Raw genomic sequence first — 21,218 nt, 5'->3', positions numbered from 1 at the left:
GGACTTTCTTGCAGGTGATGTCACTGGACTTTCTTGCAGGTGATGTCACTGGACTTTCTTGCCAGATCCTGAGAAAGCTAAAGATCCTAGATCCTGCCAAACTGTGTCCCTGCACAGTGCTGCAGCATCTTCTAGCAATATTCACAGAACCATGCAGTAACACCCAGTGACATCACTGGTGTCTACAGGAAGCAGCTAGAAGCATGGGTGTAAGTTTTTTTTTTTTACATTTTTCTTTAAATGTGTTATTGTTTTCACGTAGCATTTTTTTATTTGGGTTTGTGGAAGTTGCAACCTCCTTGGACCTCCTGGCTTTTTAAATGGAAGGGCACTTTAATATCATCGAATATTTCATACTGATCTGATTTAAAAGAATAAAAAAGTGCGTATCATGTTTTTTTAGTATTTTATCTAGAAAAATAAAAATATAAGTTATTTTTAAAAAGCTATATAAACAGCTGTTTCCATGATATGGTTCCTTTATTCTCCAAAACACGAAGCCATGAACCATAAGGATTTGAAGGTTAAACGTTTATCTATGACACTTGAGTTAAACAGTTCCTAAGATGTACAAAGGTAAAGTATGAAGTGTTTTCAGTTGGTTGCTATATGTTTATTGAGCCGGTCCTTTCTAACCTTGGCAGTAACGGCAAGCGAGCATGCGGATATATTTAATATAGGTCTCTGCCATTTGTTCTTTTAGCACATAGAAGAATCATTATGGTTCTAAATGGTGCTATAATATATATCAGTGGAGCATATGTGAAGTTATACTAGCAACCATTGTCGTCAGCATGACCCTGGCAGCTCCTGGACACTGCAGAATGCTCAGAACAGTATGAAATCATTGCTCGGCTTAAAGTATGCTAAGTATAATGTAGGTCAATGGTGGCACCGTCATTTCAGGTGGCATTACTGCTCTATGTAATTTGGCAGACTAGCTAGGGCACAAATGAACCTGACAAAATATCTAATAAGTTTATTTTGAATTCTGTGAGCTATATTTTTTCAGCTATATTTTTTTTATATGCCCTCCCGTGACCCTAGAGAGAGCTATGGGGAAAACACTTACCCTATAGTTCTCTATTAAATTTCAATAGGGCGGCCACAGTTCTACCTGAAGCCTCATATATTTAATCTCATAGAATAATGGGCTGCACCAGCCTGCATGTCAAATGTAAAACAATATCAAACATCTTCAGCTTTGTAAAAATTTAAACTACAAGGAGAAGCAAATCAATCAGTCTAAATTTACAGAAGTAAAATCTGCTGTTATTACAGCTACTTTACTATTGCTCTTTGCACTTGATCTGTGCAGTTCCATGTTTTATTTCCTAGAACGAATTGACAGTGCTCAGAACCAATCAGAGTAATGAGCATAACATGCCATAAGAAGACACTGAGTACAGCATGTATAACAACGTTCCTCCATCCCCTGTAATTTTCCTCTCCCACATCTCACTTCATGTAGTTGCTCTTCCCTCTATACTGTGACCTTTATCCCTTTCCTTTTATGTCATCTGTCTTTATTGCTAGGCTCTTTTATGCTCCTTCCTTTCTATTCCTTTTTCCAATTTCTGAAGGCTTTGCCATTCTCCTCTACTCCCTAGAGTCCATCTCTATCATACGGTTGCTTACTGAAGAGAAAATACTTTAATGTAGTATGGTGGTATGCAGGTCATATTTCTCTGTTCCTTTTCGTGTTCATCTTGCAGGGTTAGTAACTAAGTACAGAGCTACATGGATAGAAACTTACAGAAAGGAACACGATTATATATACTGATATCACCAATACAAACAGCAGTTATCAGCTGCAAACAACTTCTTTCTCCCAAAGTCAGGGAGAAAGCAAGCTAGTATCTCTACACTACACAGGAGGTCACCACTCCAGAAATCCAACCACAAAAACATAGGGTCCAATTTATAAAAGACCGAAATTTATATTTCTTCTTTTTTTTTCATTGGCATGATTCTAAGCGTATTGTCTGCTTATAGATCAACTGCTAACATAAAGAGTAGAATAAGGTTAATTTCAATATATACTTAATCGCCACCATTCCACGGTATAATAATTTATTTACCTTAATTTCTTGGGGACTTTAACTGTGGTATTAAACACTCTAATCACATATAAGAGTACAAAAATATTTTAAATTTTTATATTAAGTTTGAAAAGGTTTAAATATGTTCTTTTATTATTGGTCCATGTATGGAAGTATAAGAGGAAAGTGCCAACAGCAACCAATTATATTGCATCATTTTCCATGGTAAGGGGAATCACCTTAGAGATCACATGATGTTATGCACAGTAAATATTAACTATTAAAAAAAATAATTCATGTAATCCTTTTTTTTTTTATCTGATTAGTTGCTTGATAATAATATCTTTTTCCATAATACAATAACTTTCAACCCATCCCAAGATCTAAACTATCTGAAAAAGGTGTACAAATAATACTCCCTTTAAAAGGAAACATATAGTTTGGTGTATAATCTCTTTCCTCGTTTATAATGGTCAAGAATAATAACAAAAGGTTTAAAATATATTTAGTCAAGTCAATGGGAAACATAAAATATTATTTAGAAATATTTTGTATTTTCATATCCAGCTAACAAGTGGCACACAGCTAAATAAAGCATTAGCTTCTCCTCCTCCCTGTGTGCTTCTTATGAAACCAATTAGGTTTCTACTATTTAGAACGAGTCTGAAGGAAAACAGCTTATGCTGTTTTTCCTCGGCAGACAGCCGATGTTACTCTGTGGATCCTGCGTCATTATTATATTAAGGTATGCAAAGCAAAAACTTTTTTTAAGTTTAAGAGTGGAGAAGGATTTTTCTGCCCATGTCCTGCTGGGAGAACTCTCTTCACTTCCCTGTCCCGGAAATTAGAGGAGAAGCCCACAGGTGTGTAATTATATCCAACCTCAAACTGAGACTGTAACCTGCAGAAAGGGACCTAGATTTTTAATTTGCATATCTTTAGCTTGTGACATAACTATTATGTCACAAGCATGACAATATTTTTGACCTGTGACCAGAAAAAAAGTAAAAAAAACACCTTATAAATGGTTCACTCCTTCCTCCAACTTTCCCTTCAAAGAAACTTCCACATATAACTGTAGCCCATGACGCTGTGTCAGCCTTTACAAGATTGTTACGCTCTTTTGATCCCATCCACTGAGCCAGTAACTTCTGCATGCACATTGCCTTCAAGATACTTTTAAGTGAAGAACACTCAGGAGCAATATTTGCATAGATCTTTATAGAGGGATCAGTTGTTTTCCTGAATCCGTGATCTTAACTTTAAGCTGTGCAGCGTGTATAAAAATAACATCTGCATGGCAAAGGTGAGTAAAAGCAGGAAAGTATGAAAGCCAGCATGCATGTCCCAACTGCTTGTGGTTGTATATGGTATATGGTTTACACAGAACAAGAGATAACAACAAACATTAAAACTAAATTAAAAATTATAGGCTAAGTTTACTTTTAAAGGAGAACTATGAGATGAGTGATTTCCACTCACCTCATAGTTCTAAGCCGACCTGTGACAATGAGACTGTCACAGGTCGGCTCAGTAGATCGGGAGGTGAGCGAACACATCCCTTTAACGGCTCTCTGCCGTGACAGGGGGAGGGGTTGGATTACCCTCTCCCCGCTCCGATCTGCCGGCGCTGACTGGCGGAACGGACGGGGAGGGGGCGGGTACAGCTGGCTCTGCCTCTAGGTAGGCAGAGCCAGCTGTCACTCACGCAGCTGGGCGGATCCCGTCATCTAAGTCGGGATCCGCTCCAGGTGCGGCATCTCAGTATACCGCGAGCTGTAGCTCGCGGTATACTGAGCTTAGGGTAACGGGAGGACGCTAGTTTTTGTCCTCCCGTTACCCTAAGGAGAACTATGGGGAAAAACACTGACCCCATAGTTCTCCTTTAATACCATGCTTCATGTTACACCCATATTCTGGGTGTAATATGAAATATGGTAATGTTGCCTTCCCCCGCCCCATCTTATACTTAAATCATACCTTTATACCTAAATCACTGGGTTCTTTTACCCACAGGCTCCTGTCAGTTTATTATGAATGTGTGTCATTTTATTTTCATTTTTTTGGCAAAAGGTGGACTACTCTTTTTAAGGGTAAAAAATAAATTATGCCAAGCTGGACTCCACGCGGATATACAGTAAAAGGCACCATTTATTTCTAACCATTTTTACTGAGAAAAAAGGCTATTCGTCTTCTTCAGTCAAGATACTTCACTAAGGTACTGAACTGGGACTCCTTATGCAGCTCCACAGTTCAGCTGATGTTTGTGCTTTCGTTAGATGGAGTCTGACCTTCAGGTACTGAGCTCTACTTATGGCACTCCCCAAACACCTGGTGTATTAATGTGTTAGCCGCAGAGCACTTTACAGGTCCAGGTTTCTGACACGGCCTCTGGTGTGCTTATGATCGCTGGAGATGGTAGGGGTGAATAATCCCTGGAATGTGACGTGTTGACTGGGTTCTGCATGTGGCGCTCTCCAGCACATAGTTAGTGTGTTTATTAGCCGAGCCTGTGACTGATAAGTCAGGGGCTTGCTCCCATATAAGCACAGCACATAGTTACTGTTTTTTGCCATTCTTTTTCTGAAAGGGATAGCGCACTGGAGAATTAGTGCATCTGCACTTACACTTCCTCTTCCTGCCTTACAGTGTGAGGCGGTTTCTCACCACCACTCTCCTCTCTAGGGTCATGGGTTTACCTTGGGTTATTCTTGGGTTATTCTTGCTGGTGCCTAATAGTGACATGGTCACATAGCCTCTCCTGGTTCCCCAACAGGTTGGGAGTACCACAGGTGCTTGGGTTGAGCATTAATTTGCCTTAGTTGTTCTGCAGTATGTCAGATCCTAAGTGCAAAAGAATTGGTCCCTTAGGCCTCTCCAGCTCATGATCCTCTAGCAGCTCTAAGGTGGTTTGCAACAGTCTTCCCAGAGAACCTGCCAATAGCTCATATCATCGCCCCTTGAGTCTACTGAGAGTCTTCCCTGCCACCCTCAGGTGTGGCTCCCTCCTCCGCCCTGTCCAGGGTGATATTTTCTTCACTTCATTTCCAACCTGACCAATCTAACAATTTCGACCACAATATCAAAAATGAAAATCTGTTTACTAAACCTTTTCCCTCTGCCTGTCATTTTTGGGCACATCCATAATGCAGGTCCTCTTTAAATTAGTCGTTTTAGCAAGCCACATACTTGTGCACAAAATTCTCATGAACATAATAGGTTGTTTGGACCAGAGGTACACGGGCTAAGAAAACATGATTTCTTCAGTAAATCAGCTCTTTAATAGCTTCTTAGGCTTAGTGCGGATTGGTTGTGATCTACAATATATAGTAATAAAATACATCATGGGTTAACCTAGTAGGCAGCGAGACAATATGACCTCCCGCTAATCAACACCCTGCCTTCTTCCTTGCCATAAAACAGGATCACAATTCATATAGGGCCCCTTACACTGCATGGTATACATAAGAGGCCAGCTTGGTTGTTATTGCTATTACATAACATATCCCTTTATGTACGAATAAATCAAAACAAATTTCCACCAGAGGAAATAACAAATACACTGACATAATACACAGGACCGAAGAAAACAAATTAAAGCTATTTATTGCGCTTGGCTTCTATTTAAGCCACCTGCAGTACAAAGAATCGGGGTTACAACAGCCGACATAAAACAAGAGAATTGTCTCAGAAAACTCTAAGGAAGAAGCTAATAGAAACATGATGCCAATCAATAAGCTTTTGTGACACAAATCGAATACAGCTTCTTGTGCAGTATTACCAAATCCATTCTGCAACCAATGCTCCAAAAACGTAAGGAATGGCGGAACGCTCAAAGAAATATCACACAGGACAGAATAAAAAAAGTCACTGCTTTATTAAACCTGCATCTTTCCAAAGCTCTGAAGGGAGATAATTGAATATGTATTTTATTGTTTAAGTAATAAAAAAAACTAAACAAAAAAAATAAGCATATAGTCAAAAAAGGGTTCTCATGATGGGAAAAAATGAATAAGCAGGAAAGCATAAAGGCCAACTCTAACCAAAATGTATATTTCGGTTCCAGGCGGGCGGGTTGAATCATTTTATAGCTTCTTATATCTCACTAAGACTCGTTTAGTGACATCTCCCTCTGATTATTTTTGCCTCCCCTCTAACGTGGTCAAATTGTCACTTTCAATCATTCTAATAAATGTGCATGGAGTTGGCATTTAAAGTATACATTCAACATTAAAACCCCCAGCCTCCCTACCTGGCAAAAATACAGTGGCAGGCTGGCCACACGGGAGCACTAATGTGCCACAGACATGAATGAGACATTGCTACTGCAGCATGGGTACATCCCATTTAAGTCTATGGGACATTAATAACAAAGGCAGGGAGTCTGGCACTAGATTTTTACCGGCCAGGCTATTGTCAACTCGGGAGATCACCACCGCGATAGGAGAAAGCAACTGGGGAGGGAGGGGGGGGTGGGGGGGCTCAGCTCACCCTACTGAAGGGGGCTAGGGAGGAGGGCTGAAGGTTTTGATAACAATAGTGAAAATGTTCTTTCACTAATTGTCTGTCAAATTAGGCTGCATGGAGGAAGAACAGGACAAACCACAGCAGGGAACACAGATATTGAACTTCTTAGCAGAGATCTCTGAAAGTTAATCACCAATTCCTTCAGTTATGACAAGGTTGCCCCAATAATGTGAGAAAATGACTTCCCATGTTCCACTGAAATAGGTAGCTAGTGACATTTTCCACCCTAGCTTGATAAACAGAGTATATTCTGCTCATTATCTTCAGCACAGCTCATGACTGTATGTAGCAAGCATTTTTTATCCAATTCCTCAAACACCATGATGAGTGACCTGCCTGGAGTAGCTCATGCTATCACGACCCTTCAACTGCTGTTGGCCAGGTCACCAAGGGAGTGCAGGAACACCCTGGCTCCACAACTATGCATCATCTCTTTGGTTTGAGTGGGGTCTATGCTTCACATTCTCCTCAGGTATTGTCAGAGGCACCACACCCTTCTTGTAAAAGAGCAGGTGCTTCACTGGTCAGGTCACACTTGGAGCACACAAGAAAGCCTACCAAGATACATTGGTCATACAAGCCTGTAAAGCTTACCAGTTCCTCTTTAACAAGACCAAACTGAAATGACCTAACATATATTATTATATAATTGCAAGTTGCCAGCTGTTCCTATTTTTCAGGGATTGCCCAAGGCTTTACATGTCTGTCCCCTGAACTAACTTAGCTCAAGTAACTGTGCAATAAAACCCCTACCTTTTTAGTTTTCAATTATTTCCATTCATTTTTGAAATGTCTTTACTTATATTCATTTAATAAACTTTATTAAAAGTTTAAATGTATTACAGTCTTGACACCTGTGTTCTACTAAGATTCATTGGGTAAGCACAAAAATATCCCAATATTACTTTAAAAATTTTGGAAAAACTTTATGTGTGCTCTGGTCAATGTTATCGCTTCCAAACAAAGATTTTAAATCAGAGCTAGTAATGCTGAATTCAGCAGAATGTATTTCAGTACATCTAACTCCAAGGCACCTGTTCTCAGGAAAAATTCCTGGCTGCACAATCTAGGTTAAGATGTACAAAATAAAACATCTAAGCATTGACATGAGCAACAAGTAATGATAAAAGCTTTGCCAATTTGCTGCAGGCAGCCAACGGCATTAATGCACCTTTCCATCAAAGTTCATACATGCACCTGTTATTCACAAATAACACCAAACACAAACCTGTTACTCGCTGAGGCGTTAAAATGACGGTGTGAAGTGGCCTGGAGGCAGTAGTCGGCCTGGATATAGCCATGGTGACTTGGCTTGCCCTGAGACTTGGCTTCTCTAGTCCCTGAAATAATGTCAGCTCCTCAGCCGGGTGTATCCAGGCAGTGTCCACAGCAAATGAGTTGTTGAATAGAATCTGCAGAAAGAAAACATATGTCAGCTTATCAACTGTGGATTGCAATCATGTAGCTTAAATTGCTGAAGCCTCAGAATTTTGTACACAGTGAAAAGGACGACATTGCAGGGAGCATGGTGCTCAAATTGTATGGCAACCCTCATTCACTTCAAAAACAAACGCATGCCCTGCTCCTATTAAAGAAGGACTCTGCTAAGTAGTATTTGCATCAAAATGGTCTACATAGCATAACCCCAGTGCAATGTTAGAATATAAACTCGAGCTTAGTGCATGAAATAAATTCAGCACACATTGAGCACATTTGTAGCTACCCAAATTTCTTACAAATCCAAAAGTCAAAAGGTTTTAAGCTATTACAATGCTGTTAAATCACTTACAATGGATGCTGCTCCTTCATGTTTAAAAGTTTTAGTTTCCTTCAGACTCAGCTGGTCCCCTGAGCACTGGTCCTGATATCCTGTTTTAGGGTGGCTTCTGTTCCTTGCAGGGTGCTATGGAGACACCCTTGTGTGTGATAGTAAGCTGTGTGTGATTCCACAAACACGCAGACACAGCAAGGCAAGACACTCTCCCGCTTCCTGCTCCTCTTCCCTTTTCTAAGCTAGTAGATGGATGCTGAAGACTGCTCTGTCCCTTGTGATCTTGTACTGGACAGGATGTTCAGGGAAGCCGAGCTGAGACAGTTGTTGCTTTTTGGAAACATTATGGCTGTAAGTGCTAGGGCAAAAAAATAAAACGTTTCTGGGAAATCTGTTTGATCTGGATTCATTATTGAAAAAAGTTTGAGCGTTTAATACTACGTTAATGGTTTGCTGTATAAATGATTTGCTGTATTTAGACATATTTGATGTATAGATAAGTACGTTAAATAAAGTGTTGCGTCATATAAACACTCCCACAACGTGCTTTAAATTACACTAAACTCAAGAGTTAAATCTTAAAAATGCATTCAAGTGCTGTAACTATTAACAGAAATATATCCTATTTGTGTATCTCTCGGCTGTAGATCCTCAAATCATCTCTGAATTGGTGCTGACACTGCCCTTCCTTCTGGAGGGTGGCTACTTTTGTTCCCCATGGTCCCTATGTGCGTTAAAGAGTAGCCACCGCTCCAAGCTCACTCCTGTGATAGACTACAATCTCATGTTTAGTTTAGTAACTTGTATTGAGATTATGGAAATCAAAGCCAAAAGTGGTCCAATTAAATATTAAAGTGTGCAACTTTTGTTTGGCCATGCAGTGTATATTCTGGAGTGACAATCTTCTTCTTTAAAATAAATAGTGACACAGTGCACCACACCACACTGTGATATTTGTGTTGTGGTAATTGCAATATAATACACAATACTGCAACATATAGATCTGAATGGGTCCTAATTCTAAGAAGAACGACCCTCCATTGCTTGGCTCCCTTTTTAGTGATCTTTTAAAATAATTAGCTATCTATTAGCAGTATGATCCAATTATACATTCAAAACTGTGCAAGTGAGAATAATGAAGGGGGCAGAAAAGCTTGATCAGCTATATATACACAGAATTCTGAGAGATCTTGTAATCCATAAGCTTGTTTATATTGGTGGCTTTATCTGTTAAGCAAAGCAATTTAGCAATTTGACCTTCACAGCCTAACAAGGTCACTAAATGGAGAAACATTTCCCAAATGGTTTCTTAATTTTTCCCTTTTGCTTACATTGAACAAATCTATCAAAGATCCCAGATCCGGCTGAATAGTGTGTTGCGTTTAAATAGCACAACAATTTTCTGCTAATTACCTACAGTTCAATTGCTTCATCGTTTGCGCATAACAAACTCTGTTTAAAGGGAATCTTTAGAGTTTGTATCACTTTTTATGTGAGGCTGACTAGTCTGATGTCAATAACCCCATCAAGAGGGTTTTACTGATTTACTTAAAAGTGTTGAAAAATTGAACATTAAGCAACCAAGTCATGCAGAACATGGGTTTTCATGCTATCATTAAAGCTCAAACATTTACAGGGTTATTCACAAAAGGGTGAAGCGTTTGGAGAAGGCAGGGGAAGTGAACAATTTAGGCCAAAATAGCTGATTTGGAAAAATTCCAATTCAGTTCACTTTCCAGTTATGTTGTCCTAGATGGTTCACTTCTCCTTCCTTCTCCAAACTCTTCACTAGGGATGCACCGATACCGATAACAGTATTGGTATCGGTGATGATGCCAAGTATTTGGGAGAGTACTCGTACTCACCCAAATGCTCCGTTGCCTAGCCCGATATTTCCAGTATCAGGAAGCAGGGCAGCGATTGGAAGCCAGGCACCAGATTGGTTGGGAAGCCAGCTTCAAGCTACCTCATGACGAGTGAGCATGGAGACAGATTCTCGGCCAATCAGGAAGCCAGACGTCACGACCTGATTGAACAGAAAGCCAGCTCCATGCTTTCTCGCCACCTAGTGACGAGAAGCATGGGGACGGCTTCCCTGCTAATCAGGAAGCCAGGTGGTGGGTCACATGCCGCCTGGCTTCCTCAATGGGACTTCCGCTATCGAAATTCGGTATCAGCGAATACAGGAAAAAAATATCGGTACTCGTACGTAATACTTAAAAAACGGTATCGGTGCATCCCTACTCTTCACCCTTTTGTGAATAACCCTGTTAGAATCACTATCAGATTTTGCTGATTGCAGATTGCTGTGCGTGTCCCTACAAGGGCAATTCACTCACACTGAGGACCAGTCTCACTAGGACTGGGAAGATACATTTTCAGTTGCCACTAGGACAGAAATAAGGGTTAAGCTGGCCATACATTAGTGGATTTGGGAATGAGTATTTGTATGAAAGATCTTTCTTTACCACCTGATATTGCCATCAGACACTTGATGAATGTCGATTGAAATTTCATTTGATTCTAACATTCAATTTTGGAATTAAAGGAGTTTCCTGAACGAAAACCACATTCACTGTTAGAATTTCATTCATCCAAGAAAACATTTCCATTATGTGCCTTTGAGTGTTTTCTTCACTACGTTCTGAAATTAATGTCGATTTGACCTCATCAATGTTCGGGTACATTAAAAGGTTAATTGTAAATTGTGATACATTGGCAGCCCATTCAAAAGGAATATTAATCTGCATTTTCATTTGGATACAAGTCTGATTTAAAGGAAACCTATGGTGATAACCTAGTTTAATTATTTATGTTATTTTAGAAAATACATATGAAACAAATTAAACATTTAACCCTGGCTTCTTCCATATTTTAGCCTGTGTACATGCTGGACTGTCTCATCAGTTCTGCATTTGTCGTCTTTGTAAAGAAGAACAACAGGAAAATCACAAACTTACTCTTGCAGTGATGCACAATAATTCTTGAATCTCTATTTTCTAAAGAAATAACTAATACAGTATGTCTTCCAGAGGTAAGACTAACATTAATATTAGACTGGGGTGCCAATTTTAGCCTGCAGGAATTCACATTTGTCTATGAACTTAAAGGCTAGGGATGTTTTCAGCCTCAAGATTAAGCTTTATTTGCGAGAAAAATTTATGTTTACATTGTTTACAAGTACAATTAGTCATGAATGATTGGTTTGGTCATGAATTTAGAATAGCTAGATAGAATCTTAGACAGACTTATGCAGTTGATTAAATTAATGGGGACTCTGAGCATGGATATTTACTGCTCAGGGCTTATTTCTTACAATGTGAAGTGGACCTGTCACTAAAGTGCATACCTTGCATGAATCAAGATGGTACAAGTCAACAATGCAAATGTATATTATTATTATTTGGAGAAAAAAGTACCTCTTTTTTGCAATAAATCGAAAACTCCCCTACTGTCGCATCTGTCGCTTGCTCATCCAAAATCATTCCTCTTCCTTCAAGAGTAACAAATATCCAGCCATTGGAACCAAAAACATACTGCAATATAACTTTTAATCAGTACACATTCAGCTGGTCCACCAGTAACCTCCTAAGTCTTACAGTTTAAATAAATGTAAGAGTATATATAGTTAAAACTTTTTTTGCTGCTACACAGAGAAGGTAACTGTTACAAGTTTTAAACATTAAAACCCCTATCAGGGTATTTTTTTAGGTTTCTGTCCAACTAGGGAGATTTACCTTCACTTCCTGTCCTGGAGACACAACAGGAAGTAAGATGACATCTCCTGTAAGTGAAGGCAATTCCCATGTTTCACAGTTGTCAACAGAACTTGAGCCCCAGTTTGGTGCTTTGCCCTCACCTCTTGCTCTCATGACAACTCTAAAATTCTGGATTTGCCCTCATTTTTTGTCTTGGTGACCAGGGCCACAAGGACAAAAGAAGAGGATAAATCTTTCTAGCTATGACAGCAATAAAAGTTTGAAATAGGGTCTAACCCTCCCATATGCTATATAAAACAAAACAAAAAGTTCTGCCTTTACATACACTTTAAAGAAAGAATGCCAGAAGTGGTACCCAAACAAATTTTAGATTTAATAATAGTGTGTACTTATTGGTTAAAAGCTAGACACAGGCTCATATTTGGGGTCTTCTTTAGGGTGTGAAAGTTGAAAAGGCAGCCTAGCATCGCCGATAACTCTACCATTAAGGGGAAAAAAATCAGATTTTTCCTTGGAACTAATTGGACCATACGTTATAAAGGTACTTTTTCCTTCCTCTAGAATATCTTTTAATTAGAGATGCACCGACACCGGTTTTCGGTATCGAGTACTAATATTTTCTTTTTGATACTTCCCGATACTAAATACCAATACTGGTGCCAGCTGCCCCAGTTATCAGGTAGTCGGGCAGCGGATCATGACCTGTTATCCGGCTTGTCTGGGAAGCCGGTGTTCTTTCGAAAGAACACTGGCTTCACTTGCCGAGGCACCTGGCTTCCTGACCAGGCACATCATGACCTGCATCCCAGCTTCCTGATTGGCTAGGAAGCCAGCTTGACTTGTTGGTAGGCAGTCTGGCTTCCTAACCAATCAGAAAGCCAGGCGGAATGTCATGACCCGCCTCCCGGCTTCCTGATTGACTAGGAAGCCAGCTTCACTTGTACCTAGGCAGCCTGGCTTCCTGACCAATCAGAAAGCTGGGAGGTGAGTCATTATGTGCCTCCTGGCTTCCTGATTGGTTAGAAAGCCAGGCTGCTTAGCAACAAGTGAAGCCAGCTTCCTAGCCAATCAGGAAGCCGGGAGGTGGGTCATAACCCACCACCCGGCTTCCTGATTAAAAAGGAAGCCGGCTCCATGCTCCCTCGGCAGTGCCGGTTAGAGGGAGATCTCCCTGTGACCAGAAGTTCTGGTATCGGAGGTAAATATCGGAGCATTTGGGCCGAGTCCCAGTACTCTCCCAAATACTCCCGGCACAGATAACAATATTAGTATTGTATCTGTGAATCCATACTTTTAATATTTTTTATTGTATTTATTTTTGTAATTTTGTTGAACTCAGTTAACATGCATATTTTTGTAACCCAACTATGCAACAATGTAAGTCAGGCTAATCAGCATTATGGTTGATTTATACAGCTGGAAAATCTATGCAAGTCATGGAATACACCAAAGTGCTCACTATTCCTTGTCTGCTAAACCCTACAATACCCAGGTAGCAAAGAAAAATGGTTAGTATTTGGATTACATTGCTGCAAAACTCTATGTTATAGCCAAAAAATAATGTGACGCTTTGCAACATATTCTGCCAAGTTAGCTTCCTTTAAAACACAAATTAATTTTGTCATGTTGTATTTTCCATTTAGAGAAGAAATGGGAGAGGTGGATTCTAAGCTGCCGTAAAATGAGATTACCTAATAATGCCCAAATAATCAATATATGCTGGAAACAATGCTCTACTCAATGAATCTCTTCACTATTCCAAAACAGAAACTCTACAAATCTTTGGAGACATGCTTAGATGAAATAGCCTAGCTCTGCTGTTGTAGAATCATTTTGTTAAACAGATAAACAATAGTTAAAGCTGAACTGCAATCAGTCTTTAAAAAAAAACTTTGGGGAAGCCCTGTTGGACATGTCTTGGGCTAATTGGCAAACACAGTGACAATGCTGGTATCTTTCCTCCTCAGAGTATGTAAGGACTGGTGATTAGCAAATATACTTGGGTTCGATTTGAGGGCTGTTCGTCAAACTCATCGTACATTTTAGGAATTGTGAACTCAAACCCTATTAAAGTCAGTGGAAGGGGGCAATCTTGAAAATAAATTCTGACCATTTTCAAGGCTAATGGGAAAGGGACTGTCAAACAAAAGGTATGGGGAACTAGGCAATGCCCTGGGGGACATGTAGCAATGCATAAAAAAAAAATACAAAGTGACATTTAGCAGGGGGAGGGTCCTCCTTTTTATGAGCTTTTAAGGGTAGCATTGGAAAACACTATTGCTTGCAATTTCAAGCTTGTGGGAAGAATTTAAGCTGTATGTGGTGTTATAGTAAAACTATGATTCTCACAATATTAGTGACACCACATATTGGTGGCCACACATAATATTGACACTTTGGGCCCAATTTGGACATTTTCACTTAGGGGTGTACTCACTTTTGTTGCCAGCGGTTTAGACATTAATGGCTGTGTGCTGAGTTATTTTGAGGGGACATCAAATGTACACTGATATACAAGCTGTACACTCACTGCTTTACATTGTAGCAAAGTGTCATTTCTTATCTAGTTCTGCATATCTAGTTTGTCCCTGGCCAGCACGCAAGGTTCTATTGTTGTGACAGTATTTAATCACTGTCACAAGGGCACATTTTGAACAGAACACACACCTTTTGATCAAAATATTTCACTTAAAAACTCCCTAAACTGTTTTAGTGCTTACATGCACACTATTGAATTGCTTATATGAGACCCAATTTTAAATAGCCCTAACAGACATTTTCTTATGAAGAAAACAACATACAGTCTAATGCTGTATGATCACAGAAAATAAACCCTCAAAATAGTTTTGTGCCTTTGTGTTCAGGATTTTCTTTAATTGTAGTAGGCATTCTTTTGATCAGGGCCACAGCCATACATTGTAAAATCTAGAAATAAACATTAGATTGCAAATATTTACTAAACCTTTAATAAGTATTTTCATGTCCATGTACCTAGTATCTGTTCATCTGTACTAGGCCCCATTTTGAAAAGCCCCCCACTATTATAAAATAAAGAAATACAAATTGGAGTGTAATTTAAAAAAAAAAAATATGTCAAAAGATTGTAGTGCCTATGTGTGAAGAATTTAATCATTTGAATCATTTGCACCAGGCATCAAAACAGCAAGCTTTTATAAAAAAAAAATCATCATTATAGAATATATATTTCACTGTAAACAGCGCCCCAAAATGTTCGAGTAAGATGTGTACTGGCCTTAAAAACAATGCCAGTGTATTGGTTTTACTGGCAAAAATCTCCAAAATATTCTATTGAGCACAGTCTTTGAACAGTTTTGCCAAGCACTAAAACCTAAAACAAAAAAAAACAAAAAAATGTAATAAACAGCACCCCCAAACAATAAAATGGGAGAGGGGTGTATAGCAGCCATACAGCTACTAAAGTTGTTGCTGTGGTTCACACACAGAAAAGTATATTTTTCTGGGTAAAAAACCGCTAATATTTGCCATATTATAATGTGCAAAACACACACTGTTTTCAGTGATGACCACCAGAATGGAACTGTCCATGATAACACACAGCTAGAACTTGGGTTGAACTCTTGGTTGACGAAAACTCGAACCTCATCCTTAATAAGGATGCATGTGCACTGAATGACAACTTTGCAGTGGTTTCACTGCAGGGCAGTCAGTGTTGTCCCCCTATGTGAATAAACCACTTTGACTGTCAGGTCACCAGATATTTGTTATAGAAAGGAAGACTTATTACCTTGGACCACGCCCCTATTCATGTTTCGCTAGACCTGATAGGCACACGGTCCCCATGTTCTTCGTGGAGACTTAATGAATCGCTCCTTCAGGAGCCGGAGTTCCGATCGACCGTAGCCCTGTAGCTACGCTCCTACTTCGCCACCAACTCCACTCCAGCCACCTCCCCTCTCACGGTATGGGCTGCCCACAAATGTGTGATAAGGGGCGTACTCATGCGTCAGGGGGCAAAACTCAAGCGCTCGCGAGCAGCGGAGATCGCACACCTTTTCTCCACCACCTCGAAGCGACCCATAAACGATCCTTAGCACTACAGACATACAAAGAACTGCACATAGTCAGGGAGGACCTCGATGCCCTACTGTTCACGACACTCAAGAGGCGCTTGCTGAAAGGGAAGAGAACTATGTATGAGTTTTCCAACAAACCGAGTCGCCTTCTAGCCCAGGCATTGCGCGTTCAGCGACCGAGACAATTCATATCTTCTATCGTCTCCTCCACGGGGACCAAACTACATACCTCACAGGCCATGGCTGGGGAATTCCTCCGGTTTTACCAAGACCTATACAACCTCCATCCCCCTGGGGAAGCGGGTCTTCCCACAGCCATGGTCTCTGACATGAGGGCCTACCTCTCACACTCAGAGATGCCGACGCTAAGTAACGAAGCGAGCCGAGCAGTGGAGGCCCCCATCACCGTGTAGGAGATAGAGGCGGCTGTGAAGCAAACACGCACTGGGAGGGCGCCAGGTCCAGATGGGTACACCTTGGCTTACTATAAGACATTCTCGGAAACTCTAAATCCACATTTCGTGGGGGCTCTTGACGCGATATTGCTAGGTGATGCGGGGCCGGAGGATTTCCTCCGCTCACATATTACCCTAATTCCAAAGCCTGATAGAGATCCCACGCAGTGTGGAAATTATCGTCCCATTGCCTACTAGATTACTACCATTTTTGCCCGGGCTAGTCCATTTCGATCAGGTGGGATTTATTCCGACGCGAGAGGCTAGGGACAGCACCACTCGGGCCGTGAATGTAATTCATGGAGCGCGCACGCGGGGAGCCCCCCTGATGCTCCTCTCCACGGATGCAGAAAAGGCTTTTGATCGTGTTGGCTGGCCCTTCATGCATGCCGTCCTAGACCATATTGGCCTAGGCCCCAACATGCACCGCTGGATAACTGCTCTGTACTCCCACCCTACCGCGGCGGTGAACGTCAACGAGGCTCGCTCACAGTATTTTTCCCTGAGTAACGGAACTAGACAGGGCTGTCCCCTGTCTCCCCTTATATTTGTCCTCACCCTGGAGCCCCTCCTATTTATGGTCAGAGGTTCCCGGGAAATAGAGATCCCTGCCCAGGCTTCTACAGACCATTGACCGCTACAGTAACTTCTCAAATTTTAAGGTAAACCTGTCTAAATCCGCGGCAATGGCCATTACCTTGCCGGAGTTGACAACAATCACTACTCAAAGCACGATTCCACTTCAATTGGGCCTCGACGCACATTAAATACTTGGGGACTTTCCTCACGTCGGACCTGGCACGACTATATGAAGCTAATTATGTCCCCCTGCTTCTCCATATTAGCCAAGAACTGGCACGCTGGCACGGCCTGTTTCTAACATGGTTTGGAAGGTGCAACTCGATCAAAATGACTATCCTCCAGAAATTGCTATATCTCATGCAGGCTTTGCCGGTTCGGCTACCCTCGGGGTTCTTTCTCAAACTACGGCGCCTATTCGGTGTGTTTGTGTGGGCAGGGCGTCCCCCCAGGATAGGGCGCAGACTTCTCTCATTGCCGAAGAGGTGCGGTGGAGTGGGGCTCCCGGACATACTTATGTATTACCGGGCGACTCATCTTGCGCGGGTTGTCGACTGGATATGTAGTCGGGAGAGCAAACAATGGGGGGGGAGGGAAATGGGAGAACATAAACTACCGATAGAGGGTCTACCATGGCTCACGGCATCACTTCCCCAGGTTCTGTCCTCCCACACCACCATAGGAGCAACCCTGGGCATGGCCAGAGAGACGTTCAGGGTTACTTCCATTTCACCATTCCCGTCCCCCATGACTCCGGTGATGGGGGACCCGGACTTTGGCCCTGGGATGGACGACACACGACCTAGGAGACTCCTAGCTGCCAATAAGTTTCGACTTCTAGACTTCTCCTGCGAAGGGATTTGGTTATCCCAAGACGCCATAAGCGCATTGACGACCCCCCCTCTGCCCGCATGGTCAGCAATGCAAATCCGGCATTTCCTCCAGGCTATTCCACGGACGGCCCACCCTAACCGGGACCTTACACCGTTTGAAAACATGTGTAGACAGGGAACACCAGTGAGACATGTCATAGCTTATATATATGGGATGCTGTCCACACCACCTTCGGACTACTGTCCACCTTACTTGAGGAAATGGGAGACGGAGCTGGGTCAGACATTTACGGACGATCAACGTGCTAAAATTCTGTCACTTGTACACAAGGCTTCCGTTGCTAACCAATTTCAAGAGCAAGGCTACAAAATTCTGTCCAGGTGGTACAGGGTCCCCACGCTCCTCCACAAATTCAACCCACGGGTGCCTCCCACTTGTTGGGGATGCAACACGGACATGGGGACGATGGCCCACATCTTTTGGCACTGCCCTGAGATTAGACCCTTTTGGGATGCAGTTAGGGAGATCATAAACCATCTCACCATGGTCGACCTGGGTGATCACCCTGCGACATACCTCCTGCATATGACTAGCCAATCCATGGCTAAATACAAGCGTTCTCTTACAATCCATTTGCTCTCTGCAGCCAAAGCCTGTATCCCACTGCTATGGCGCCGGCCCACTCCTCCAACAGTCCGCATGTGGTTTGAGAAAATTAATGACATCTACCGCATGGAGGATCTTACAGCGTCCATGCGCAACACCGAGGAACGCCTCTGCTCAACGTGGGGAGCATGGCTTCACTTCAGGTACTCAGACATGTACAAACAGGCATTACCCGATCAGGAAGCGGATCGGGAAGTGTAGGCCCTGGGAGGGAGTAGACCACCACCATCTGGCTTTCGAACTGCAGTTATATATTTTTCCAATCTCCTTTTGATGTCCTTTCTCTACTTGTAGGGAATGTGGTAGACCACCCCCACATTCTAATACATACTAAGATTGTGGGACCACATACAAATCCACCGGAATGCACAATTTCACTCTGGGGTGTGTAGGCATGAGATGCTTTTTCCCCACCCCGATAGTGACTAAAAATGTATTACACTTTCCGTGGAGAGGTCAATAGGAGGTGGGGAACACGAAATGGTGCAAGGGAAATGTAGGGTGTGAGGACCCTGTGCAACAATGGGAAATTACTTATTGTACCAAATGATGCCAAAGCATATAGTAATATGATTCACTTTCACTAAATGTTTGCAATCTCTCTTTGTTTGGGATGCACATAAGATGTGTTATGACTACAATTGACGCTGGTGTTGGGCAGATGCCCTGTATTGCTGTGAAAACTGTTGTACAACGCTGTTGACAAATAAAGAATTTGAAAAAAAAGAAAGGAAGACTTAGTAAATATGGGCTTATATTTAATGTAATGGGATGCTTAGCCTAATGCATTTTATTTTGGGCAGCATTTTTTCTGACCGGACCAGAACGCAGGCATTGATTTGCCTTGCATTCCTGTGCGGGCAATTGCACTGCGGGCAGGGGGCGTGGCGTGGTTGTGGTGCCACTTCACTGCACCGCCACGCCCCCTCCCACCCCAGAACACAGTGAGACGGCCAGAATGCAATCCAGTGCAATCTGGCTCAGAATGGGGCCAGAACGCACTGGAGCTGGTGTGAACTAGCCTTTAAAGTGTTTGTATAGCTATAACTTTTTTTTTTAGTTTTGGATAGTGTATGGTGTATGGCTGTCTTTTTAGCATTGAGGTAATTTCCCGTCACTTCCTGTCCACCTAGGATAAGCATCAGAAGTAATGCTATGAAATTGAGTAACATCACCCACAAAGTGGTTTGAACTTAGAGCGGTTTTTATCACATAGTCGCCTACCTATCCTGCCAGCCGGGGCTTTGAGCTTTGAGCTATACAGATTTATTCACGATTATGAGTAAGTTGAGCTATTTTATGCTGTATCTCTGCCACTTTTGGACTACAAATTGAGTTATTTATACCCAAGGTGAGTGCTAAGTAAGACATTGTTATTATTTTTTATACCAGATTCACAAAGGACTGGTCTAGTTCAGATAAACTGCTGCTGGAGATATTATTTTTATCTCCTGGAGTGTACCAAAGTAACACATTTATGTAATTCTTGACCCTCTCGCAATCTTTCTTTTCAATTATATAGTGTGCCTGTCATTCCCTTCTACTGTTGTCTGCCAAGTATCTATATATAACACTACCAAACATAAACTGTCCTACATGTAGTATGAGTAAATGGCAGGAGAACGCCAACAAGAAATATTTAAGGACTCATATGAGGTTTTTAACTTCGTAGCAGCAGGAGATTAACACCTCCTTGCCAACCAACTAATCTATAAAAAATTGAATCCAGTGGGGTTCCTTTACTACTGGAGTGGGGACTGTTCTCTTAGGAAAGCAAATGTTTATGGAGATTAATTAAAAAGGTTTTGTGTTTACTTTAATTAATCAGTCATGTGGTAGACACAATCCTGTTTTTTTCCTAGCCTATGATTGGGTATCCAAAAGAGGGAACTGTTCTTACCTTATTTGCTGAACATTTCCTTTGCTAAGTGAACAACCTTTATTCCATAACTAAATCAACAAAATAAACTTATGAAGTAATCTGGAATATCCAGAACATGGAAGAAAAATGTAGATTTACAGAGATGTTACACTTTTGTCAAGAAACACCCGATGTAGACTACTCTAGGCGTTAGTCTGGAGAATCACTTAAGTCCTTTCATCTCAACACTTGGGGGATGTATTTTAAATCATACTCCCAGCCATGCTCTGGGCAAATGCCAACTTGCCACTGAATGGAGCATTGCAAATGGAAATTCCTATATTCCTTGACACTATTTTGTGGCAAGAATGCAGAGTGAATGCTATTTAGCCAGTGTATAGCTGGGGGGATGATTTATAAATTGTCCACTTGGTGTAACGCATAGGGTCAACTTGCTGAACATTACATCCCAAAAACACATTAATTATCTTTCATAGTCCCCCCTGGCTTTATAAAAGCCTACATGCCTCTGAGAAGGCTTTCCACAAGATTTTGGACTGTGACTGATATTGGGCAAGAAGACAAGAGTTGCAATCGGCATTCCAATCTATCCTACTGTGTGTTTATGGAGCTAGCTTTCTGTACAGAAGCACAGTGATGCACCTGAGCTCATGTGGAGAAGTGTTCACATAGTTTTGGTCATATAGAG

General features: G+C 41.5%; 1 protein-coding gene across 1 annotated transcript in view; it reads right to left on the bottom strand.

The window, feature by feature from the left end:
• TCERG1L (transcription elongation regulator 1 like) overlaps nucleotides 1–21,218 on the bottom strand; it is a 142,852-nt gene that overhangs the window by 108,154 nt on the left and 13,480 nt on the right. Inside the window, exon 3 of the mRNA XM_018559413.1 lies at nucleotides 7,798–7,981. Within this exon, the coding sequence (XP_018414915.1) occupies nucleotides 7,798–7,981 (184 nt within the window). The remainder of the gene's footprint in view (nucleotides 1–7,797; nucleotides 7,982–21,218) is intronic.

The sequence above is a fragment of the Nanorana parkeri genome, unplaced genomic scaffold (assembly GCF_000935625.1).
Source record: "Nanorana parkeri isolate BGI_ZX_2015 unplaced genomic scaffold, ASM93562v1 scaffold393, whole genome shotgun sequence".
NCBI classification, from domain to species: Eukaryota; Metazoa; Chordata; class Amphibia; order Anura; family Dicroglossidae; genus Nanorana; species Nanorana parkeri.
This window is presented reverse-complemented; position numbering and strand designations above follow the sequence as displayed.